The sequence below is a fragment of the Lutjanus erythropterus genome, chromosome 1 (genome assembly GCF_056507025.1).
Source record: "Lutjanus erythropterus isolate fLutEry1 chromosome 1, fLutEry1.hap2, whole genome shotgun sequence".
Lineage (NCBI taxonomy): Eukaryota > Metazoa > Chordata > Actinopteri > Lutjaniformes > Lutjanidae > Lutjanus > Lutjanus erythropterus.
This window is the reverse complement of record NC_139317.1, coordinates 33,403,416-33,429,901: the sequence shown is the minus strand read 5'-3', so window position 1 is coordinate 33,429,901 and position 26,486 is coordinate 33,403,416. Positions and strand designations below refer to the sequence as shown.

The following is a 26,486-nucleotide window of genomic DNA, read 5'->3' as shown; positions in this document are numbered from 1 at the left end:
TGCCTCAATTTTGGAGCAAGAACCTATAATGATTTTTTTTTTTTGTGCAGCCAGAGAGAATTAATCCATCCATCTCTCTGTTATGGTGAAAAGGAGATTACCTCATGCTGGGGGGTTTATCTCTCCAAATGAGCTGATTGCCAGATTAATTGAACGAATAAAGTTTTGGCAGGAGGAAGACCAGGAGGCACTGGAAATGTGCTGAAACTGTAGTGGCTGAATGATATATTTTTTAGAGATTAAACTTAACCAGGCAATAATAAGATCCGAGTATTTCATCTTGAATAAAAGTTTTATTTGGTTTCTGTGGTTGTAACAAATGTTTAACCCTTAGGTTCAGTAATGGCCTTGCTAACATTCATGTAGTTAGACTAATTCACATCCCACAGCTGACCCTCAATAATGAGCTGCACTATTAGAGCTGATGATAGGGGAGTTCAGCTGGTAAAGTGTTTTACTAATGGACAACTCAGTTGGTAAGGTGGAGGGAAGCTGTACTTATTAGAGTTTATTGCCTGTATTATTTATGCCGATTCATCCAGAGCAGACTTGCCACATGCTTGCCACTCTGACACGAAGGCCACTGTTTTCAAAACCCAAAACCAAGACACTGGATGACACCCAGAGAGAGGAAGAGAAGGAAAATAATGCTGACAATATTGTGTTACTATCGGTGTAGTGGAGGTGTTTAATCTCTGTGACTCAGTACGATCTGCAGCATACTGAGGCCTGGACCAGCAGAGGTACCCCCCCCCCCCCCCCTCTTGTCAAGTGGATGACTCCAGGGCTGGCCTCAAGCTTTTGGAGGCCCTAAGCAGAATGAGATTCAGTGATGCCCTGGTGGTCCAAAGCAGACCTTTAGTTCCCTTATCGGGTTGGCAACAATAACGGCAAAGTCACAGTGGTAGAGAAAACCACCAAAGGAAGGGTATCTTTTCATGCCAGAGGAAGCAGAGAGAAAATAGTATGTAGTATAAAAGTACACACATTTAATAGACTATCCTACATAATTAATTTCAAGCACTTTGTACTGCAATCTTGAACCTGTAGCAAGATGATTTTATCACTTAAATTACACACTAGTAAACATCTCTTCTAATGGGAACAGCGATGCTGAGCACTGGACTGGAGAATTGCTGCCAGGTCAGGAGTAAATCTTGTAGTGGAGATTTGAGGTGCATAACAGAGGTGACTGTCTGTCATCTCGGACCTCCATCTGTTCTTCTTCTGTGTCATAAGAGAAAATGTTTGCTCACATACACACGTAGTGCCAAATAAACTGTGAATGCTTTTGGCAGCATGGTGCATCATCTGGGGAAATCTTTTCCAAACACCTGTAGAACTCTGAGTGAGAGCTGCTGGTGGAGACTTCAGAGGGAATAATCAAATTGCATTTCAATAAGCTCCAGCTGCACATCCTCCTGTACTCCTTGTACATCAACAGTGAAAGCGTTTGAAAATAGGTTCATGTCCTTCTCAGTGACAGCAAAATCTTGAAAGCTCTGGATAAATTTAGTGATGTGAGCACTGTCACAGAAATGTTGGTGTTTTGGAAACTGGATATAATTACCCTCAGGGATGCTGTCACTCGTTGGCCTTGAGTTAAAGATTCATCGCAAATGTTTTCTTGACTACATTTCTGCCACAAATCCATCTTTTGCTCTTTTGCTTTTTGTTCAGTGTGTTCAGATGGATGTGAAATTAACTAAAAAAGCGAGGTCCGCCAGCCACTCAGGGTTGCTCAGTTCGACAAGGCTCTGACCTTTTTCTTTCAAAAGTGGTCGATTTTAGACCTCAGGGGATAGAACTGCTCTAGATGTCTCCCAAACTAAGCCAGCACACATCTGAGTGGTAGATTAGGTTCCCAGAGCCCAAAACCCCTGTGGTTAAGTGCTCTTGATAGGATGAGATTATTAGTTTTCACCATGGTACTCACCCAACTGTAGAGTGATTCCTGTGACTGATACTCCTATATGCTGATTGTGACACAATAGGAGTGGGTCAAGTATAATTGTAATTTTAAAATAACTCCACATGCTATATAAATGAAAATGTCAGGTCCTACTGTAAGGAGTAATAGAGTTAAATGTTGGCATCAAGGCTAATGGACTTTACTGGACCTGCACACCAGTTTAAGCTGGTTCAATTTCTTTTCTTTCTTTTTCTTGGAGTGATATACTTGTTCACAGTTTGCTAGCTGAATAACTGGCAGGGAAAGCACCTACAGAAGGAGAAAGTGGGCACAAAGATTAACATAGAGATTGTTTCTTGAAGGTTTGTGCTTCTATGTGTGTAGCCAGCTACATGCATATTTCTGTGTGTCAGCTCCTGTCATAAAATATCATATCTCACACTGATGGCGTCGATCAGATCAAGCCTAGAAAACAATCAGCAGGCCGATTCACGTCAATGACAGGTGCCACTGCACTGCAGGCAGGGTTAACTCTGAGTTCAGCCAGCTCACATGAGCCAGTCTCCCCTGCTGCCACTGAAAATGAGTGAAAACCCAAGGTGAAGATCCTCCATGTCTGGGGTTGCTGAAAAATGTATAAGGCCACGAGGTGGCACATATGTGTATTGCATTATTGATAAAGACAGACGATGTTGAGACCTCCAGCCTCAAGAGTCCTTTGGCCTGACGGAAAGCATTTTCTACCTGTTTTGCCCTCCTAACCTCTTTTTTTTTCCGTTCACCTGCACCTCACCCCCTACCCTTCTTTTCTATCTCTTTGTTCGCTCTCTGTGGAGAGAAATCCTTTTAGGTATTTGAAACATATTAAACCCTTCACAAGTCTCTCAGAGCACAGTGTCATCCTGTTTCTCACCTCACGAGAGAGCTCTGCACAGCGTGTTTTCTCTGGCTGAGCAGAGAAATTGTTAGTGAAAGAAGAAACCCTATCCAACCAGAATCTGTTTGATGCCAGAACACAAACAAGGGGAAACTAAATAGCCTTTTGACAAAACAAAGCAAAAAGTCCTTGCTCCTGGAATTTAACTCCAAAGACATGTCGTGCTTTTATGCTGTCTTTTTAACATTTTTTATACAGAACCCATCAGATTTCCCTTAAGTGCCACAGATTAAAAAAAATGACTGTCTAGAACACAAAAGCAATATTTAACCTGACTTTTTGTAGCTTATTTAGCCAACTGAAGCCAAGTTCTGTGTTCCATCAACCAGATTAAATATAAAACCCCAATTCCAAAAAGGTTGCGTAAAATATAAAAGTAAACAGAATGCAATGATTTGCGAATCATATTTTTAATTCTGCTGAATACAGTGCAAAGAAAAGGTATTTAATGTTCAAACTGGTAACCTTTATTGTATTTGGTAAATATACACTTTGAAATGTGTTGCAAGCACCAAATTCACCAAACAGTGGACTGAGAACGCTCAAAAAAAAGAAACACTTGTTCAGAACATTCAAAAGATAAATAGAATAATTGATAATAGGTGATTGTATCATGAAGGGTCAGTCGTTCCAAGGCATGGATGGGGTGAGGTTCACCACCTTGAGGACAGCTGAAGATGTGACAGGAAATGGGGAGAGAGAGTGGGGGAATGACATGCAGCAAAGGGCCATGGGTGGGAGTCAAACCCACGGGCACTGCAGAGGACTCACAGCCTCTGTACATGGGGCGCACGCTCTACCGACTGAGCTATCCAGGCACCCCGCAAAAAAGTCCAACAGTTTAAGAACAATGTTTCTCCACACAAAACTGGCAATTTATGGATTTCATCATCTACAATCCATTATATCATGCAAAGATTCAGAGACTCTGGGGAAATCACCACATCAACATTGAATGCCTGTAATCTTTGAGCCCTCAGGCGTCACTGCATTGTAAATGGCATTAAAAAACCCACATGATTGTACACAGGATACTAAATTGGCTCAGGAGCACTTAGCAAAACTGTTAGTAAACAGTTTGTCCCTGCCTCTACAAATGCAAGTTAAGACCCTGCAATGCAAAACGAAAGGCAACGCCAACTTCTCTCGGGCCTGAGCTCATCTGAGTTGGATTGACCGGAAAGTGTGCTGGCAAATCCATATATCAAATTACTTTTGAAAATCCTAGATGTTGTGTCCTCCAGGCTAAAGACGAGAAGGAATATCCAGATTGTTATCAGCTCTAACTTCAAAAGCCGGCATCTGTGATGGTATTAGGGACCTCATGGCTAACTGCCACATTGTTGAACATATGCTGCCATCCAGACAACCTCTTTTTCTGACACGTCTCTGCTCATTTCAGGAAGACAATGCCAAGACACATTCTGCATGTTAATACAGAGTGGCTTCATAGTGAAGGAGTGCAGGTGCTAGAGTGGCCTTCCTTACAGTCCAGCTCTGTCTCCCATTGAAAATGTGAGCTGTATTTTGAAGCACAAAATATAACAACAGAAACCCCAAACTGATGAGCAACTGAAGGTGTATATCAAGCAAGAATGAGAAAAAAAGTGATGTATGACAGTGGTAAACATGCCCCTGTCCTAACTATTTTGGAACATGCTGCAGGCAACAAATTCAGAGTGGGTCTATATTATTATTACAAAAAGATAATGAAGTAAATCAGTTTGAACACTGAATATCTTGTCTTTGTACTGTATTTAATTGAATGTTGGTTGAAAAGTTTTTACTTATGTTTTACACAATGTCCCACCTTTTTTGAGTTGGGTTGTGTGTTCCACCAATCAGATTGAATAAAGATAACAGATTTTGTTTCTTAAACTTATTAGCCTGCGTCACAGAACTATCACTATCCCTTTTTCATCAATTGTTCATGACAGAATGGTAGGACTCTTCCTAAGTAGACTCATTCAGTGCTCATATGAAATAATGGGCATGAACAGGATATCTGATGCCCAGTAATGCTTAAAAAGGTCATCGCTCCTGCCAAGGATCATTATCTTTTGGCGGATGACTTTGCCTTTTCTGGTGCCATAGATTCATAATAACACTGAGAGCATCATTCACTGAGCAATTCAATATGTTGAAGGTGGAGATAAGCCATGATTGCTGTCAGGCTGTTCCTGCTCAGAGGACTACAGGGTTCAAATCAAAGTCATAAACCTCAATAAACAGGACAGGAGACCTCCCCAGCGAGATTAATCCTGATTAAACAAAAGAAGCCCACAAATACAGGGATATGATAACACCACAAAGGCCTATCTTCTCAAAAATATTCCCATATTCATTTTTATCAACAGCCCAGCCGTATTGCTCTGTTGTCCTGGTTTCTGTCTCTGCAGGACTGTAACGTGATAAGCGGCCCTGAACACCGACTGGAAAATCAGCTGGGAATCTAAAAATGATGCTATTGATGTGTTTGCCTTTTTAAGTGTGGCTCCGTGTAACCTAACGCCCGTCTCCCAGCGCTCTGCATGAAGATTCATCAGATGCACTTTGCAGGGAGGATTTTTTAAAATGAGCTCTCATGGCACCACTTACAGAATGGTAGAATTATAGAGACCTGTGGCAAGGGAAATTTGTCCTGCTCTCCTCAAATCATGATGAACCTGTTAATGACATGCACAAATATCGAGGCCAGAGGCATGGTAATGGAGAAGTCTGATAGTTGTGTTTACTTCAGTTTTATAGCTCAGCAAGCCTGCAGCTCTTTACCTGATCTCACCTATAAAAAAATCTGTTCGCATTTCTGTTTGATATGTCCTCCATCACCTGCCAATATATGGTAAAACTTCATATGTTGCTTTATCTGAGCGTCTGCAGTAATAATCACACTAATATTAAAAAAGGACTGGTACAATACAAATTGTTGGAATAATCTCACGGGAAAGAATTACCATTTATCAGTTTCAATCTATTCTTATTCTTGATGGATGTCCCTAAATTGAACCCTGCACATTCTTAGCTTTTTTTCCCACTTCAGTGTTATCTCAGCGCCGGGAGAAACTCTGTGCATCAGGGAGAGAACACATCCACAGGCTTTACACATGCAATTACGAGATAAGTAAAGAATAGTCTTGCCTTAAGTTTAAGGTGCCTAAAGCCCAGTTCTTGCTCCTGTTCATCACAGATAATGGGCATATCCACAAATATGTGCATATATTTACAGTGGAAATATATTTAAGGATGTCCAAGAATATGGATTTTGTTCATTTGTGTTTCTTCGTTTGCCTGTCTGACCATTCACACACCCATAAAATACTGAGTAATAAAAACACATGGACACATGAACATGGCATGTGATAAAAGTTGTAAATCTAGAAATACTAGTCAGTTTAACTAATTATTACTGTTTTTTTTAATGTACAAAGGGAGTCTATTCCACTGGCCATGTTGTTTTAGCAGCATGGTTTTGATCTGTTCTCCATATGGCTGCATGTCCCACCAGCAGCATTTTAGAAGTGTGTTTTGAAAAATCGACTGGATTCTCTGCCGTTTCTGTGTCTGACTTCCCTCCTGCTCGATCTGCTTTGTGCAGCTTGATGTGGCACCCGTCAAAATAGACAAATTAGACATAGTTGAAGCAGAGCAGAGCCGAGGGCATCATGGAGACTGGCTGTGATCAGCTCTGGTGCATGCAGCGTAACCATAACACGACATAACCATGCCCAGTGGAATCAAGCCATAAGATGTTACACCAATGCCAGCCTGCAGCCCCAGCAGATGGCAGCAACACTCTCTTTGCATTAATAGCCAGCAAGGTTGAAAGCAGAGAGTGGGGCAGACGATCTGGTAAAACCAGCACAGTTTGGTAGTATTCTGATCTAGAGAATCAAAATAAACTAACATGTAATTACTCGAACAATTACTGGAACAATGCATAACCACATTCAGCATAGACATGTGGACGTTAACCTTCAAGGAGAACAGGCTGCTGGTGCAAGCACTGCTAACATCAGACACAGTGTGTGGCAGCCGATATTATGATGTCATATGTGACATCAGCAGACACTGTGATCCTGTCTGAAAAGATAACGCATTTAGTATGTCATTGTCATGTTTTCTAGCATGATGTACAATGTTATTTATGCATGAAGCAAAGTGTCACACATTTCAGCAGCACTGAAAATGCAAGATGCTTTTGTGACCGTTTGAAATGGCTTTTAATACATCTAAAAAAATTTCCCAACAATATTTATTATTGATTTAAAAATTGCGCTCAATTTTAACTGTTCTCTGAGTGTTTTTTTTTTTTTTTAATTAATATTTCAATTTAATCAACATGGAAATTAGTCATCAGGAACATCCCTACTCATCAACACACTTGACCACCCTGTTTTCACTGCATAATAGGCAAACAGAATGTGTGCTTTTGTCCATCTCAGTTTTGTTAATTAATAAATAATCTCTCTTCTACTTAACACCTTGTACACGCTTATCCTGCATGTGCACAGTGCTCCGGAGAATCCTATTCCAAACCATCTTTAACATAAACAGAATGCATAGTACAGATAACATTAACTGGCCCCGTGAGTCAATGGGTCTGCAGCCTTTCTCCTCTTTTTCTTTTAGTGTAATGTAAGACTTGTATTATTATCCTCCTCATTGTCATTTTTTCCATTTCAGCAACAGGGGTTACATTTTAGATTAGGGAAATATAATAACTTATGACACAGAGTAGAATAGGTGGGAGTTTAGTGAGCTGGAAAGACATGCGAAAGACATTACGTTGATGACAGGCCATAATACCCACTTGCAGCAAGTGAGTGCGTACTATTTTAGCCCACAGCAATCATAAGTTGCTCAAAGCATTAGCTGCTGATTGAAAAAGCTATTATGCTAATGTATTTTCTTAAAGACAGATTATCAAAACAGTATATTTACATCATGATATAGGGACCATTAGTTTTATATCACTTCCTTTCTAAAGCTTACTGTTGCATCACTTAACTCCAAAAAAAAGTAATTTTCTATTTTAAAGCACAAGATTACTGGCAAGCTGTAAAATGTATTGATCGAAGGCTCCCAGGGACACACAGGGAGCTTTTAATTTGCTGTGCATTTATTGCTGTAGCTTAAGTGATTTATCCTGGGGGTTCATTAGCCTCATCCTCATGCTCCACATGTGAAACCCAGCACCTTAAGCAACCTGCCTTTTAGTCTCCTCCCCAGACAGCTCCAAAGTTATCAGAGGTAATCCAGCTTTCAGAACACTGTCACGTACTGTAGGGAGCAACTACTGTGGGCGTAAATGAGAAAGGAGCTGTCAAGCAGGGGTGATCTGACGAGTTTCCCATATATTCAGGCTCCTCACATACTTTTCACTTTAAATTAGTTTTTAGCCACACTAGCAGCATGTCTCTAGCAGTGACGGTTGGTTTGTTCACCACCAGACAGAAATATTTCAACAATTATAGGATAATTGCTGTGAAATTGGGTACAGATACTCATGGTTCTCAGAGGATGAATCCTATTGACTTTCTGCCAGAAAGCTCGTTCTGAATTTTGCCCTGAAGGTGAAATTCTCCCATGTGCCATGGTGATAATGGATGTATTGTAAGAACTGGATACTGGACTCCAAGGTGTCATCCATTAATTTGAATTAAAATAGAGTGCTGCAGGGATGATATATTATTTTAGGTCAATCTGGAAGTTAGCATCACTCTGGATCACTCCTCAAAAAGCCAATGGGATAGATTTTGCATTACTGTAGAAAATAAACTATGAATTAAAAATAAGGTTTGGCTATAAATGAAGTACACCACAGTCACATGACTTCACATCACCACCATTAGGTGACTAGGGTTAGGCATTAAATTCTCCAACAAATGTTGTCTCATTTAGCCAGCTGTCTTTATTCAAATGTTTTAAAAGCTTGAAAATTAATGAATGGGCTATTCTCTGACATTGTATGTCATAGAACAAAAAAATTAAGTCCTCTTAAGCTTGTGCTAACCACAGACTTTATTTCAGGCATCTAACCAAAAGATTTAAAAAACAATTGACTTCAAGATGTGGGAACAACAAGTGCTAATATGCTAACTTATTTTCTGGTTTTAGGACCCATTCCTGCAGAACTGTTCTGCCAGGAAATAAAGCAAATCTTAAAGACTTATTCTGGGTGCTTTCAGGTTTGCTTCTGTGTCATGTGGTCCATTTCACATGCTCATCAGTATTTTTGTTTCACTGGCTGCTCTCACACAGTCCTGATTTGCACATAGACTTTATACTCAAATGACATTAAACATAAAAGAAGCTTTTCTAGCCTCTGGTGAAGTTTTTATTATAGAACCACTATGGTTTACAAATTCCTTATTAAAAGAGTAATAATTGATCTTTTGTACCACTCAACATGTGCTGTCAAAAGTCTTACAGACATCTCTTTTATGGGGCAGCCCTGTTGCTCAGTTGGTAGAGCATCTGCCCCATGTGTGGAGGCTGTTAGTCCTCTGCAGCGGCCGCTGGCTCGATTCCCACCTGTGGCCCTTTGCTGCGTGTCATCCCCCCTCTCTTCACCCTGTTTCCTGTCTCCTCTTCAGCTGTCCTAAGTAATAAGGGCAACAAAAGGCCAAAACATAACTTAAAAAAAAGACATCTCTTTTGTGATAGGGGATTGGGGTGAAATGCTTTTTGGTTTGCAGGGGATGTTTTTTGTTGCAGCACCACGAGTAGCAACTGGAGCAAACTGGCACCAAGCCTGAGTGGGGACACTGTATCCAGCTCTCATAATACATCCATGATGCTGACATTAGCATTTGTCTTAGAGACATTAGTTTAGCCAGTGCTATAGGCTTGTTTAATATAAACAATATATTTTTCATGCTATGAAATGTGGAAATTGTCACTTGAGAAAATCTGATTTACATGGCTCTTTTCTCTTGTTTTGTAACTAACATGTTTTCTGTCCCTCTCTTCTCTCTTCCTCGGCCTTTAGGAGCAGCCAGGGCTTCATGCACATGAAGCTGTCGCGGACGAAGGAGAACAAGTACATCCTGGGCCAGAACAGCTGCCCTTTTGACAGCGTGCCTGAGATCATCCATTTCTACTCCAGCCGCAAGCTGCCCATCAAGGGCGCGGAACACATGTCCCTGCTGTACCCCGTAGCTATCAGGACACTATAGTTCTCTGGGCCGCCTGCAGGCGTCCACCCCTGCAGTACTCACTGGGCAACCCTGTGATGTGTCCCCGCAGACAGAGCCCAGTAGGCGCATTTGGAAGATGAACAGTGGCGTCCCAAAACTGCTGATCCTGACTCACCTCACTGGCCGACAAATTCCAGACCTGTTTTGAAGGCCTACTGCATACTATCTTATACATACAGACTCTATGTTGCAGAAATCTTATTATTTTATTTTATTTTATTTTATTTATGACAGACACCCACTTCATTACATCGCAGACTGACTATCTGTTGAACATCATTTCATCGATTCTTGAGCTGATTTCCCTTAGCACTTAACACTCAAAGAAAGGTACAACATTGGAATATTTGTCACTGCGGTGTACCTTTTCTCATAAAATGTTGTACCTTTCTCCTAAAATTGTGTATGAACAAATTTTGCTCATTTGGTTAGGCTCTGCGGATACTGTAATTGTTTGTGAGCGGACTTGAAGATTGTAAGAGACGTGTAAGGGAAGAGACATTTATGAGGCATGCTGGGGGATATTGTCCACATGGGCCCCATACAGTGGCCAGGATATTGAATAAACTGGCTTTGTATGAATGGTGTGTCCCCAGCTGTGCGGAAATAACAGGCCTGTGAACACTGCAGACTGATCTCTCTATCTTGTCATAGTGCATGCTGTCTGCTATCCATCACTGAGTGGGAGTATCACACCAATGACAGTGTAAGTACCACAGTGGTGAGACAGGCAGGAAAGCATGATGGATGGGTCAGCCCATCTGACACTGTACAATTGGCCGAGGCTGGAGACCAGAGCCTGTCCAAATGGACCAAATTAGCCCCGCCACCCCTGCTTAGAATGGCTTTGCATTGGGAGAATGAAATATGCCTGCATTGTCTACCTCAGAAAATCAATTTCATTCGCCCATCTGCAGATCAATAGGTACAATGGGATTGCAGACATTGATCTGCCCTCCCTTCGACATTCCCAATTCCCTTAAAATTGCGTCATCAGTTTTAGGAATATGTTTTTTGAATACAGTTAATCCAAGATTTTTTTAAGAAAATAGGAGCAGATTTTCCAGATCAGCAATTGTATGTATAGTCACAAATATGATACTGTGTGATGTCAGTAACAAATGTTTGGTTAATGCCTTATAATGCATGGGTCAAATCAGTCCGCTAGATCAGCTGATTTCCAATTCCGCTTTTAACGATTGTTCTGTGACTGTAATTTATTCTGGGGTAATTATTACTGATGTGTTACTCCGTTGTGATGGCCCGTCAGCCTCCACGCCCTCATTGTTCCGTGCAGATGTGATCGTGTTTTTTGGAGGACTTCTCCAGCCTCTTTTTACTGTGGTGCTTTGCATTTTTGTTGTTTCAAGTTCTGCTAAAATGCACGTTTGCCTCAGTGGCCTGACTCTGAGACACAAGTCACGACACCTCCTGACCAACGGGACTGTCAAGTGTCGCGTGAGAGACGATCGCATATTCCTCCCTGCCGCCCCGGACCAATCACGGCGCAGCCTGTTCAAACTGGATGAACACCTGCTTTCAACTTGTCATGCTTGAAGAGGTCTGCATAAGAATGTCATTACTATAATGATGGCATGATCTCTGTCGTGAAGTCTTTATAAATGTTTATGACTATTGTCATAAAGTGTCATTCAGTCAAATTTGTAATTTTTAATGCAAAGTGAAAATTGATTGAGATGTCTTCATCATGACAACTTTACAAAACTGCATATTTTTATCTTTTAACATTATATTACAGTGTAATATGTGGTTGATGTTGACACTGACTGTCATAAGACTATTATAAGTGTGTCATGAATTTGTCTTCACCTCAAGTAACGTGGGACATTTTGGTCTTGTCATAAAGATTTCATAAAGTTTTATTACACAGTCAAATGCTTTTCTAACAATGTAATGAAAAATGACATAATTGACTGAATGATACTAAAACACTGAAACATAAACATTAATAAAGACTCCTTCATGTTTACGACAGGTACCATGACATGGTTATGACATCGTAATGACAGTTCTATGCACACCCCTTCTAAAATGTTACACAACTCTCATCTACTCTTTACTATCTGATGTGCATACATGTGTGAATGTGAGCGAGTACGCATGTGTCCAACATGTTCATGTGTACAGTTTGTGTATGTGTGCACAGACTTTCTGAGATCCAGTGTGTTTTTTACCTTGCTGGTACAAACTGGTGACAGCCCTTGCTTGAACCTCTTAAAGGCAAAATTTGGTTCCTTTAATGTCATTGTCCAGTCGGTGTTGATGGTAAATGTAGTCAGTTGAAACAATATATTTTTTAATGCGTGCTATATTGATCATGAAAGCTGAATTCTCATGCTTGCAGATTCATGTACCAGAATGCATTGCACGCTTCTGACATCTTCACCTATGTTGCTGTGTATCATCACCCAAGCCTATAGCTATTACTTTGTTGGACACAACAGAGCATTAGGAGACAAAAATACACATCTAGCATGCCCTCTGGCTACCCAGAGGGGGGGACTAGAAATTCAAGCAGAAATAGCCTGTAGTTCTTCCTGTATCCAGCCCACATTACTGGATGCAGGAAGAACTACAGAACTACAGATTTTGCAGCGTGAGAACTCAGCTTTCTCTATCAATGTAGTTTTCACTGAATAATTTATTGCTTCAACTGACATTACATTTCCTATCAACACTGACTGGACGTCCACATGAAAAGAAACAAATTTTCCCTTTTAGCTGTCAGTAGTTTTTTCTCCCCTGAACTCAAGAAACTAGAATTCAGCCCAGTGACTCCCTAATTTCCCTTTTTCCTTGTATTCACTCATCTAACCACAGTTGATTTTAGAAACTCTGTTTTGTGGCCCACAGCATTTTATATTGCTGACCAATTACAGCAAGAACAAGCTGATTTGGCAGCACGAACTGGCACTAATGAGGGTGTCTAATGCTCGTATGATCAAACTGCCTCTTCAGGGGAAACTTTGTCATTCTTATGGGTTGCAAAATTCTGTGGTTTAATGAGCAAATCCAAGTAAAAATGTAAATTTTGGAGGGGGGCTTTTGTCCAAGCTGAAAATGACTGACACTTGGGAATTAGAAACTGACTTTAGAGAGCATGACCACTGTATATACAAAGCCAAACACATTTCGGCTTTGACTCTGCTGTGTGCTATGCAACTATAAACTGCAGTCACTGAAGGGGAAATGATTGTGTGCCTCCATCGAGTGTTTATGACAAATGTGATGGTACAAAATGTCCACCAGGTAGAGACGTAATCAGCAGGACGACCTGGAATAGTTTGCAGAAAGTGGGATGTATACAGATGTTTATTTTGTTGGCACAGTAAGTGAGCAGACAGATGTTGCTGTCATCGGATGTATGTAAGTATGTCGTGTGAGGGTGTCTGTTCATGTGATGAGGCAGCCTCTGCAGTTTTATTAAAGGATAGTATGTTGTCGAAGTGGACCTATGTATTTCCTTGAGAGAAGATATCCTAAGAAGAAATGAAATAAACTATATGTGTGACGTATCCTTTATACTCCGAATGTTCCCTGTTTCAAAGATCAAATGTTGACGGTAGAGGCTCTTTATTTAGTTACTGCTGCTGATGAGTATTACTCGATTACAGGAAAAGAGCCTGCGTGTGATGGCCAGACCGCCTGGAGAGAGGCCTTAGCTTTGGAGAAAGGGAAAATAAAGAGAGAATAAAGGGGGAGACAGAGGGGAGGGTGTTCTGACAGGGTGAGGGATTTGCTGCAATCAGCAGACGCGCTCTCCACATTCGTATATTTCTATTATGAGAACCTGAAAGAGCCCCTCGCCTCCCTCAGAAGTGTCTTAAAGCGCGCGTGCGTGTGTGTGTCTACACACAGTTGTGCATGCATGAAACAGTGTTTGTGTGGGTGTGTGTGCGTGTGTGTACTGGTGTAAGCAACCATCAGCCATTGACTTGCCCCGTGTGTATCTTGTGTTATCACTTTACTGTGGTAAAGTGGCATGTATGAGTTTCCTTTGTGTCCATTTTCGTGCCATGTATGTATGCACTACTATAACATATCTCTGTACAGTCCCTCATGGCCAAATGTATATACTGAATGTATTGTATGGGGACATAGAGGCATCAAGGTTCAAAATAAATAAAATTGGGTTTATGAGTTTACGTGTGATTTAATGTTTCAGTGCTCTTCTTTTTCCGTTTCTTCACACAGACACGCCACAATAAAGCAAACATATAATTATTAAGCAAGAGAAAAGGTCCTTCCTGTATCTTCGCCATCGCCAGTTACCATGGTGAAGCCCTCCGACAGATTGTGAAGAGCGACCATTGTTTGAGTCAAGGACAGAATGCTGGAGCTATTATCAAGCCAGTACTCCAGCACTTGTTGTCCTCTATTGATCCACTTTGTAGCACAGTGCTGTAATAATTTTTTCACCCTGTTGTTCATCCCAGCAGAGCTTTATGTGCATCTGTCTGGAGGTTGTAGTCCATATTTCCTACAATTAGGCCGCATGTCTCCAGTAATCACACCTCTGGCCTTTTTTTTTTTTTATAAGAAAAACAGTTTATAGCAGCATTTCATGCATGTAGGCTATTTTTGTCCGTACTGTAAATTTAATGAAGTGTAAATCACACATGTTTCTTGGCATTTGAACAAAGTCTTTGCCTCAAGTAACAGATGTAGAGGACATTGCTTAGTCAGCCAAGGTGAGACAAAAATGTAGCAGAAGATTTCCAGTGGTAATGCTTTGTTTTATGGTACTGTAAAATCATTTTCTATATTAATTTCACCCGGAAGAAGTCTGCCCTTAGATACTAACTACAGGAAAACTAAAACTAAACCAAAACTAACTATTAACTTCGCATTTAAATGTCTAAAAATGCAAGATATGTTATATAATATGTTGAGTTGTGTACTTAGATTATCTCAAATGTTTCTAACAATGTCCAAAAACAGAAATCTGTAATTTATTCAAGGTAACAGTGTGTTTCTTGCTAGTTGCACACAGGATGAATCAAAGAGTGAGGAAGGAAGTCGGCACGTATGACTAGACAGCATGAATAATATTTTAATATTACCTCATTCTGCCTGAGCTGTGTCACATAGATTTTCATCAGCTACGGCTTTTGTTCAAAAGTGAAGGTAACGGCTCCTATGATCCCACGCCACCTTCATCTTCTGTTATTGTTTTAGTGTGCACTGACAAACAGTCTACATTGCCCCACCAATTATTCTGAATTAATTAACTGGAAGTATACCAACTGAACTCTGTTTTCCCTACAATTAGTGCCAAATTATATTCCTCAATAGACACAGACAAATACCAGCAAATTCATATGTTTGGATGCTTTGCAACAGCAACAAAATGTAGCTGATTGTCTGTATTGTTTTTAATGCTTCTCTAATACTCTGTACAGTATAAAACCAGTTTTCAGACAGTATACATGCAAGCATTTTTTTCTGTGAGTGTGGATACTTCTTAGCCAGACACATCACTACAACACTTCCAAGCTATCATACCCCCTGTGGTGTTGCTGCCACATGTAAATGAAACTGCGGTCAGTTCTGCCGAAACCCCTAATCGCTCACCCTAAAGTCTCTTTCAGAACTGTTGCATTGTGACAGCAGAAACAGTTTTTTAACACAGCACATTCTGGCCACAAAACATCTGGCAGGCATTCAGGAGGAGCACAGGCAGGAGGTTGATGAAAGGGAACACTGAACATTCATAGCCTCTCAAGTTGTTTGAGAGTAGGCAGAAACTGTAATCCACACACACCTCAGGTTTGGCTTGTACAGTAACTGGCAGCCAGACGGTGAGGACTTTGTCCGTGTGGCTCATTGTTGTGCCATTCTGTGTTTTTGTCCACTTTCTTTGGCAGTGAACATGTAAAATCCTAAATCAAAACTGCAAAACAGATAATTAGTGGAATATCCACTGTAAAAAATTAGCTATTTGTTTTAACTTAAAAAAGTTAGTGTCTGGTCTGCCTTAAACTTTAAGTTGACTGAATTTTAAAATACATATTATGGTAATTTTGTAATGATTCAAAACAATGAATATTTTCTAGTCAACTAAACTTATTAATAATCCAGTTACACTTAAGAAAATACATTCAAGAAACTTAAGATATTAAGTTGAGCTACACTGAGAAACATCAAAGACAAATTTGATTTCCTTTCACATTCTCTCACTTTGAAAAGTCAGTTCTTCAGTTCACCTAAAGGACAGAGCTACTTAGTTCCAGCATTAACACAAAGACAATATGTGAAACTGTTCCCAGTGAATTTATTACGTTCAAAGTTTAAGATTGTAGGGACTGAATTCAATACTAACCTTCATAATGGTTTGCAGTGTTTTCATTATTGTGAAAATAAAAAAATCTCTCAAACAATGCATGTTGGGAAGTCTGCTAATATTCTGATTATTATTTTTCAGAAATTGAATATAATGAGTTGATTGAACTCTGTGCAGTGTTCATTCAAATCATCACTTCAAGTCAAAAGACTTTAAGTTTGACAAACATGTTTGAAGTGTTTGAAATAAGTGGTAGATTTTTTAAGTTTAATTAACTTGAATAAATAAAACTTGAGTAATTACATTAAGTTATTGAGAAAAGATTAGTTGATTCAACTTTTCACTTCTGATTTATTTAGTTTTTCTTTAGTGTTGTTCAATAACAGCACTAGCCACACACACACTGATGCACTGAATAATTCTGAAATTTTCCATTTCAAATGTCACTTCAGATTTTCGAGTAGCTTTTCTATGTCTGTATTTTTCATCTCAACTGACTCAAATCCACAACTTCAGACAAAACAAGGGGTGAAGCTGCTATTTTAAGTTTCCATTCTAACTCACAGGGGTTTGTGTGCGCGATCTTTGCCTCTCCCTCTGCAGCAGCTCTGTTCTTCTCCAGCTAAACTCCATCAAGGGTTAAAGCACCTGGGATGAAATGCATCAAAGAAGCTTTTGTGGTCAAAAAGGAGTGCTGGAAAAAGAAGAGGGGAAGAATAAAAGCATGGCTTGAAAGCAATGAATGGGCCACAAGGGGATAAAATGGCCTCGTGTCCATCAGAACCTCATTTCATATTCCGCTCAGTCACGCTGGGCAGAAAGCAATCTCAGGTAACAGACCTTATGTTAATAACACGTGGGTTGCCTCCTTTCAGAAAGACAAAAGCACATGGAGGGCATTATACCAACTCCATCCTTTGCTTCTCCTCTGGCACGTTGGAGGATTTCATCTGGAGAGAATAGTGTTGGTATTGTTCTACGTGGCTGTGAAGGCTTGATTAGAGGGGCTTTTACGCCGTTTCAAAAGGCCTGCCGTTGATGATTTCTATTGGCTTAACATATTGCCTATAATGACATGGTGCAAAACCTTGCTCATTACCTGAATCCCAGGTCACAGTGGGAGGAAATGGGCAGATTGGTGCCAGCTTCAAAGCTCCAGGCTTGGTTCATTAGCATGTCATCTTTCTGGTTGTTTAAGATATTTCCTGTACCTGCTCTGAAGTGTTTTGGGTTTTTTTTTCACACATATGCATCCACCACTGTGTCATTGTGGTAACAGCTGAAATTTAAAAAACAACACAGAGAAGAAAAAGTCTAACAAGCCCTTGAAGAATGATGTGATTCTAGCTATTCAAAACCTCTACGACCATGGGTTAAAGTACGGATTGGTTTAAGTGGTAGAATAGACAGAGGAAGAGAAATAACAGCCTGTTTTCCATCATTTCTGCTCCATCTCAGATCTTCAGAGTTGGTCGTTCACTTCAGATGGCGCGTGCAGAATACAATTTTGAACTTTAAACATATCTTAAAATTTAGAAAGATTATACATTCAAGCCTCAGTTATATTTTACGCTCTCTTCTCTCTTCTGTTGTACCCAAAACTTTAAACTCCAATTTGAAATGTGATCCGGTATTAACTTTGATCTTACACTTGAGGATTTTTTATGTTAGGAGTTTTTAAAATGCCTACCTTTTGAGATGGACTGAGCAAAAAATCAAGTTCCTTGAGGAAACTGTGTTGTCTGTTTTTTAATCTTCTATAACTTTTTAGCAAGCTAGCAAAATTGTAACGTTTTGTTATCTTTTTAATTAGCTAGCAAACAATATAACATTTTGATAACTTTTTAGCTACCAAGCAAACAATGTAAGATTTCAATTTTTTTTTAGCTAGTTAGCAAACAATTTAACCTTTTGTTATGAGCATCGAAAATTACGTTTTCCTTTTATGTTTACTACATCCTAACAATATTCTAATTTTTATTCAGTATTTCATTGTGCAACAAAGCTGTGCTTAATCTTAAAACTGGATTTACTCATTTTAAACCTAGTTTAGCTAAACTCTGATTAGAACTCATTTTAGATTAAATGAATCTTTCTTGGTGCAACCCAGTCAAAGAGTCACCTCTGTCTCGCTCATGTGTTGGATTTGCTGCCATGACAACAACATCTTTATTCCTGTAGTTTTAGAGGAATAAACACACCCTCTATGTTTTTGGAGTAGGGATTTGTCTTATATTGGTGAAGAGGTGATGAAAGGGTTCATACAGTGCATTGTAATCTCAGTTCTCTTTTGACATGAGGTTGGATATAGAGGATTTAATATCAGGCAGGGTCCTATGAGATTACAGAGTCAATACTACTCCACAGTTAATGACAAAAGGGACTTAAATATGGTGTGCAATAACAGCTTTTGTATACCATATGTGTGACGGCAGTTCACACACCATTGAGCGTCTCCATGACAACTTCACATGATTTCTCACAGTAAACTGTTGAAAATATTAGTAAAGCTGCAGTTATTTGTGAATGTGGTCTATGCATGAAACAGTAAACAGACACAGTTCACTGCTGTATTTATGCTGCAACACATTCTAGATCTGACTTCACAGCTAACTAGCAACAGAAGTACAGAAAAAAAAACAAGTCTAAATGGAAATCAATGCAAAACTATTCAACATTGCTCCAGCTTGGATTAAAATACCACTATTTCATCTGGGCAAGCTGAACCGTCTCGTTTTTTTTAATTTGCTAGAAAGTCAATGACACTTTTATTCACTATTGTTGTGCTGAAGCTGTGACACTGTTTCCTTCAGCACAATGGAAATGCTTTATTTTTAAAATACCCTTGGAGGCAGTTGGAGGTGGAAATTGCCCGCAGGTGTGCCTGCATATAAAATGGTAATGGGGACAGACGGACACAAAGCGCTGTTTGGGTGCTGTGCTCATGAAAGGGCAATCCACTGATTGAGCTGTCACATTCACAGATGCAGTAATAAAACTAAGCAGGGCAATTACTGTAGATGGAGAACGGTAGGTAGCGGAGGGGGGCACGCAATATGTCCTCCCCTAAAATACCCTGATGGGAGACAATGAGACAAAGCAAATGCAGCCCTCTGTAATAAGGCTTGGGGGGGGGGGGGGAGGAGGGGCTTAGCTAATGGTAACAATGCTCTGACAAGCACAGCAACATCTTAATAGATGTTAATAAAGCTTTCACCTTGTCTGTGCAACTTTCTTTTTTATGTTACTAGCTGTCTAAGCATATTGCCTCCTTTGAAAAATGAAAGCCCACAACTACAAATAAAAACCATTTCTCTTACACTGTTCAACAGAGGGCAGATCAAGAGCATGATTTTAAAAACAGAAAAAGAAGAAAGAGCAATTGGCAAGCAGTGTCTGCTAGGATGACAATCAGTCATGGCTGGATAGAAATGAACTACTGCATTGCCATCTAGTGTACAAATAGTAGAATTACATAGGCTGAGGATACAGTGAATGTGCAGTGTGGTTTTTCATGCACATTTTAATACTGAAACCCTGTACTTATGTGATAATATCTACTTGCAGGATTAAGAAACAAACAAGAAAATTAAATGTGAGCCAGCTCAGGGTGACCTTATAGTCAGACACCAGTGTTTCAATGGAGTTCAACAGATAATTTAGACTGATTAGAGCAGCGATGCCCAACCTTTGTCCTTAAGAAACCCTTTTCTGTTGAGTAAACTCATGACTCCTGACTAAGAGACATTATAGATATTTCATATCATAATTAATGCATAACAATAACAGTGCAGAAAAACTGATTAACTATACAATTAAGCCAAACAGTGAAGGCAATAACTGCAGGAAGGTGGTGTAAATGGAGGGATTTTAATGAGTTTTGAGCAGATTATCTCATGTGAATATTGCATCTGATATGTTTAGGATCATAATACATACTGCATACTTTTCAAATACAGGATGAGGCTGTTCAGCAGAAAGTGAAGTATCTGTGAATTTAGCTTGTGTTAAGGTCTTCACTGTGCCTTTATCCTGTGAGACGTTTTTTTTAGCTTATATTTAAAATAATTGTTTAAACTTTAAAAAAAAAAGACAATTTATTTAGTTTCCTTCACAGAAGTGAATGAAATGCTGACACATAGGCCTACTATATATTTAGTTTTGAAATTTTTCTTACACCTCATGAAATCAAGAAGGCCCTGTGACCCCCTGCGAAGTTCTGGCTACCCCTAATGGGGGTCAGGACCCCCAGGTTGAGAACCAATGGACAAAACCAATGCAACCTATTAAATAACAAGAAGGCAGGCTTGTGAGTAGATGAGGTAAGCATAATTAAATTTATTTAAAATCTTATTCTAGTCACATCCATAAGAAAAAGCTGTAAATCTATACACTGAATGTCTACAGCTGTAATTTAACATTTCTGGGCAACAGGATGACAAGCTTTTTCCTGCTCTCTCCTCCACAAAAGCCTTTGTCCGTCGGGTATGGGCTCAGAGTCCTGGGCCTCCAGCAAATATGAGCTCCAGGGCAGCCTGGATGTCACCATCTGTGGCCTGCAGCGCCCTCAGCATCAGCTCCTCATCCTGGATTCCCATGTCCCTGAGCTGCTGCATCTGGGACTGCCAGCGGCCCTGGCAAAACAAAAACACTGTCACTGAATAACTCTTTTAACCAAAGAGCAGCCAAAATCACCAGAGTCTCAAGCACAAGCCTCCTTTAAATTCTGCATAAACAACTTATCAGCTGCAGTGATGTCACAAATCGTACAGGATCAACAGGCCGGTAACTATTTCTTTTTCTTATTATTATTATTACTATTATACTGTGATATTTGAGAATGCTTTCTCTTTAGTTGGTAAGTTTATAGCTTCACCTGTAGAGCGGACATGTTGGAGGCTTGCAGAGCTTGCTGTAGAGCCTGACTGAAGAGATCATTGCTGACCGGGGTCCCTGCTGGCATTGGGGCTACACTACTGGAGGGGTCCGCCTAAATCAAAGACAGGATGACAGGAAATGAAAAACAAAAGATAAATGTACTCATCTGCAATAACGTAGCCAGGTTTTGTGGTAGAGATGTTGTTTTTAATACATTTAAATGTCTAATGACTCATTAGAATCTTAACTCAGTTCAGGAGTTAAAAAATATTGTGTCTGTGTATCTTTTTCCAGATGTAACTAAACTCTCACCTGGCTTGAAGTTGTCGGAGTGACTGCACTGCTGTCAGGAGTGCTGGCGAGGGCCAAAGCCGTCGCCAGCTCACTCTGTGTTATTGGTCGAGGGCCCGTCGCTCCACTGTGGCTCAGAGACACTGGACGCATTCCTGCTGAGCCTCCTGATCTGTTGGAAGGACCTGCCGGGCTCCCCTGTTACACACATTTAGACACACAGAAAAACATTAACACCCCCTTGGCATCATTGGTTTTCCTTTTCACGAAATCTGATGTTGAGCATCAAGCAGCGGGACTTACAGACTGGAAATCTTCCTCGTCATCAGACATGCCCTCAAACATGAAGCCACCTGCCAGATGAAAATAATTATTTGTACATTTGTAGTGACCTCAACAAAAACCGAAAAAAAGCATTAAGACAATTATGAAGCAAAGACAAGGACAAGAAGTAAAGAATAATATAAGTGAAACAATTTCAACTATATAAAAGATGGTCTTTGAACGCTACTTTTAAGTTACTTCTCAGCTCAGTTGTTTCCATCTCTAACTGTTTGTAGTCCTCTCTCGCTTTCCGTTGATTCTACCTGTTTTTATTTCACCATCTTTCGTGCTCACCTGGCATATCACTGTACGAACTGGCAGAGACATTACGAGAAGAGCTGGCACTGGACTGCGCGGGCATGCTGCCTGCCACAGAGTGCAGGACCAGGATGATGGCATTGACGAGGGCTGGGTGTGAACTGATCAACCTATGAAACACACCAGAAAAGTACAGTTGTGAATTTAAATTACCTTTCACTTGTGTGTATGCACTGTGATCACTTATTATGTGCCATATTGGAGTGAATAACAAATAGAGAAGTCATACTCACACATCCAGCATGTTCGGGTCTGTGAACTGCACAAAGAGATCTTTGTCTTGAAGCACCCCTGAACAGGTGAAAGGGTGTCATATTACTATTTGCATATTTGCATGGTGCGATGAAATGGCATAACTGTATTTATTAAACTCAGTAAGTCTTACCTAGGGCAACTGGGTCTGTCCTGAGTCCTGGTGTGGCCACAATAATTTGATCCAGAGACTCTTTATTTGTCAGCATTTTATAAACCTGAATGTGGGGAAAAGACATAAAGTCCCATTTGGAAATGTAGCAACAGCAGTATAAAAAACAGTAACAGTAACTTAACTGCTGTAGAAAAAGTTACAGGAATCATTTCAAAGTAGCAGCCAGTAATTATTTATACAATCAGACAACTCTAACCGATACTTGTTTAACCAATGATTAGTGGGCATTCCATGTTTGACACATGGGATGAATTACTCATTGTGGTAATACTGATATACAGTATAGGTGCAGAGTATGAGCATTAACACATAGGACCACTTGACAAAAACATTTAAAATAAATTTATAGCCCTCAAACAGTGTTGATGGTTGGATGATTGATTCTGCTGTCTGATTTCAGTATCACCTCTATATCACTCCACAAATAAATTAGTTCCACAACAGATCAGAATATACTATAGATCAGCGCTTCTCTACCTTTATTCAGGTCCCTTACTACCCCCATTAAATAAAATGTAGGCCAACTGTCTTCCATTAATATTAATGTTGATTATTATTGTGTGTTATATCATTAAAAATACATGTCACTGAATGCCAAATGACAGATTTGATTTAACTAGACAGTTGTTATATCACTGTCATTAGTTTGCTCAGGAGCAAAACGCTATGTGAGTAGAAATAATATTTAAATAGTGTTAAACAAATGCAAAGAAAATTTCAAATTCAAACTGTACATCTCAATTGATCACAAAAAAGGCTCCTGGAGAAAAATGTAGCAGTATATGTTAACAAGCCACAATTATATGACTAGTCATCTTAACTTTCACAGGAAATTAGTGAAATTGCTTTAAAACTAGTGTGAGCTATGTAAGTTTTTTAGCTTAGTAGTTTATTCATTTATTTCTCTGGTGCTGACAAGTATCTCCATCCATACCTGTGCCAATATCTAGAGATCAATATCAGTACAAGTGACTAGTTTATGTCCAAACTATCCCTTTATCACTCAAGCCAATGTGCTGGTACTGTAAAAGTGATTGTGCCTGGTAGGTTTTTACCATGGAAAGCCGCCAGCCAATAATAGCTAAACCTCTTCCGGTTGAAGATGATCTTTAGTTCGTAGTTGCCAAGGGTCCTGTTCATACATAGTGCTAAAATGCATCTAGGGTGATCCAATCAGAACCAAACAGCTGTGAACACAGGTGTAACTGCACCCAGGTGACTGTGAAGAAAAACCCAATCACCCGAGCCAAAGAGCCTTCAGGTCAAGGATGTGTGTGTCCGAAAGTTTGTGTCGTGCAAACATCGCACTGCATTCCTGCATTCAGCAACCTAATTAAACTCATTTAACCTTTACTAAATCTTACTGGATACAGTTTACTGCCTATGTCAACTAACTAAGACAAGGTTTGGACTGAGGAACGCATGAATTCCAGATCCCCAGCTACCCTGTTCACTAACTTTATGACCAAGAGCAAATGTGCAAATTTGTATTAAGCAACAGTCCAATTCTTCCTATATGATTAAACAAAGTGAAGTGAAATCTGATCATAAGAGTTAAATCAGGACGCATTTCAGATATTTTGCGTAGCGAGGCCTCAATGTACCTGAATAGAGGACAATAAATTACGCAAGGCCTAAACCTACACTCTTGAGTTGTTACAGAGGGCTGAGATATTGTACCAAATATATTTACTAAAATAAACTATAGTTGTGATACAAACTATCCAAGCAGAGGGAGGGGTGTCACTATGGGTATTGCTGTGCTTGCCGCTCAGGCAGGGCAATATGGCTTTTAAGCTATATCTCAATAGTTTTAGCTGTAAATATAAATGTACACATTTTCTCTAAAATGACAGTGTAAAGTCTCAAATAGTATGAATGATGGTTTTGTAGAATATGATGAATTGATCTAAATTAAGCTACCCAACAGTATATAAAGTAATTGGGGCTGGGCGATATTGATATTAGTTCTTTCACAAAATATTGTTTTTGATAAACAATCATCACTAATGTGGATGACTAAGAAGGTAAAGACAAATAACTGAATAAAATAGAACGTTTTTTAAGCTCACGAAATTACATCAATTTACTGTAATGCAGCCTTTAAAACCCAGAAAAAGACAACACTTATTCCACAATGTCCAAACTCTAAAACAATATCTAGCCTCACATTACAACATTGATATAATATTGATATATTGCCCAGGTCTTCTTGCCACTATGTGAGTGTTTGTATCTTCTACTCACTGAGTCTCTGTAGGCAGAGTTGAGAGAGTGAAGAGCGGCATGAAACACCCTGAACTCCCTGGCTGCAGTTGCTCTGTTAACGGGCTCTAGAGGGGAAAAAAACATACAAACATGTTCAGTCTCAGACTTTCAGTTTCACTTAGAGCACAGCTTTAAAAAAGGATTTCAATACTTTAATGACAAACACAGACCTGGACTGCTCTCTGGCTCTGGCCAAGTCTTTTTAAGAATGTGTAAGGTGGATCCTGGTTGAATCCCGCAGGCATCCAGTGTTAGGTCGTCCTTAAGTTTCCGTCCACAGTGGACCAGCTCTGATAGGAGACATGAACAGAGACACAGACCATTCTAAGGACAAATAGCAATGATAGACGACAGAGTAACACACTGCCTTTATTCACCTCAAGGACTTTGCAGACTACAGAGTAGTGAAATATTATATATAATATAACATAGTGGTAACAGACCTATAAGTTCAGGGTCTGGGATGGAGTCTGGGAGCTGTGCTGCAACAAGTTGTTTCAAAGTGGCGACTCTGTATCCTCCAGGTGAAACGTCCCCTGGCATCATCTCTGGGAAGTGGAAGATGGATTTGGGCTGATCCATCAGCTTCAAAGACAGCTGCCAGTCTGAAGAGGCCATCTCTCCCTTTGACACACACGAAAAGCACAGCATTAAGATTGCGGCAAGTACACAAGATCCATTTGATCAGTAATTACTGGTGTGAGCCTGGGGCTCTTGACGTTAGTGAAACGTAAAATTTCGTATTATTGTGCTTTCGTTCAGAGAAAATAATGACACTTCTATCTTTGTTCCGCACAACATAATACATAAAAAATGGTGATTTTAGGTTAGAGACTCGGGACAAAACATGTGACCACCTTCATATGTATCTTTTTAGGGGTTATGAAATTAAACGTTACGTTAGCAAACCTGCTCAACCCCGGTTAGCTGCTTACCGTTTTCTTCAATAAAAACATGCCGATTTTTTTTAATTAACCTGGAGCTATTCGTGTAGAAGAAATAGTTTTAGAACAAGTCCTTGGTAACATAAAAAGAAATGTCAAACAGAAACGCCAGGGCAGCTGGAGTCTTTATAGAAATATCGCACACTCACCATTTTATTGTTGACACCCGAGTCGCTTCCTGCTTTGGGTCACGTGGTCTATGTTACGTTTGCTTCCACGGTCCAAACAAAGGATCTTTCACTTCTCTGTCTTTTTTAACCATTGACAGGCTTAAAAACTCTCCTTTTTTTCGTTCTCTCTCTCTCTCACACACGTACACCTCAAGACAAAGAAAAAACTAAACATTAGATGATATATGTCTAAACACTACACAGTGCCCATATATTATATCTCTTTTGTTTTAAGACTGAGGCTTACTTTCAATGTACTGCACAGGTTCCGAATTGATTTTCCTGCTGCACATTTTCCAAAGCCGTGTCATGGCTTGGGCAAACTTGATTCCAGACAGTAGTTTCGTGGTCTGGATGTCTCATTTTGAGCCACAGCTCACTAAAACTGTAATTATTAGGCGAATCTATACATCTAAAGTATAGGCTACGTGTATAGTCCACAAATCTGTGCCAATATCATGCAAACTGGAAAAAGTTATCTGTCTTGTGTTTTTCCACTGTTTTTCAGTTTTAT

At 39.8% G+C, this 26,486-nt stretch overlaps 2 protein-coding genes across 6 annotated transcripts in view; one reads left to right on the top strand and one right to left on the bottom strand.

The window, feature by feature from the left end:
• The window catches only part of shf (Src homology 2 domain containing F), a 136,441-nt gene extending 125,510 nt beyond the window's left edge, over nucleotides 1-10,931 (top strand). For all 4 annotated transcript variants that reach the window (XM_084720270.1, XM_084720278.1, XM_084720287.1 and 1 more), the window contains one exon: nucleotides 9,841-10,931. In XM_084720270.1, the coding sequence (XP_084576396.1) occupies nucleotides 9,841-10,027 (187 nt within the window). In that variant the 3' untranslated portion in view covers nucleotides 10,028-10,931. The remainder of the gene's footprint in view (nucleotides 1-9,840) is intronic.
• Nucleotides 10,932-20,737: 9,806 nt separating this feature from the next.
• Nucleotides 20,738-26,097, bottom strand: ubl7b (ubiquitin-like 7b (bone marrow stromal cell-derived)). 2 transcript variants are annotated; one of them, XM_084720258.1, is made up of 11 exons: nucleotides 25,952-26,097; nucleotides 25,302-25,482; nucleotides 25,029-25,148; nucleotides 24,838-24,923; nucleotides 22,549-22,633; nucleotides 22,397-22,454; nucleotides 22,140-22,273; nucleotides 21,825-21,874; nucleotides 21,543-21,719; nucleotides 21,229-21,342; nucleotides 20,738-20,986 (listed from the first exon to the last, which is right to left on the bottom strand). In XM_084720258.1, the coding sequence occupies exons 1-11, from the start codon at nucleotides 25,952-25,954 to the stop codon at nucleotides 20,846-20,848; spliced, it is 1,149 nt and encodes a 382-aa protein (XP_084576384.1). In that variant the 5' UTR covers nucleotides 25,955-26,097; the 3' UTR covers nucleotides 20,738-20,845. The 2 variants fall into 2 exon arrangements, with proteins under 2 accessions (XP_084576384.1, XP_084576376.1); XM_084720250.1 differs by lacking the exon at nucleotides 25,952-26,097 and adding an exon at nucleotides 25,794-25,945.
• Nucleotides 26,098-26,486: the final 389 nt, after the last annotated feature.

Bases quoted from the DNA above. Each gene is read 5' to 3' on its own strand.
- ubl7b (XM_084720250.1), bottom strand. From the start codon at position 25,814: ATGTTTTTATTGAAGAAAACG. The intron at 24,924-25,028 runs GTCTGTGTTTGT...TTTCCCCTCTAG, and splicing joins AGAGCCAGAGAGCAGTCCAG to AGCCCGTTAACAGAGCAACT. The intron at 22,274-22,396 runs GTGAGTATGACT...TGTGTTTCATAG, and splicing joins GACCCGAACATGCTGGATGT to GTTGATCAGTTCACACCCAG.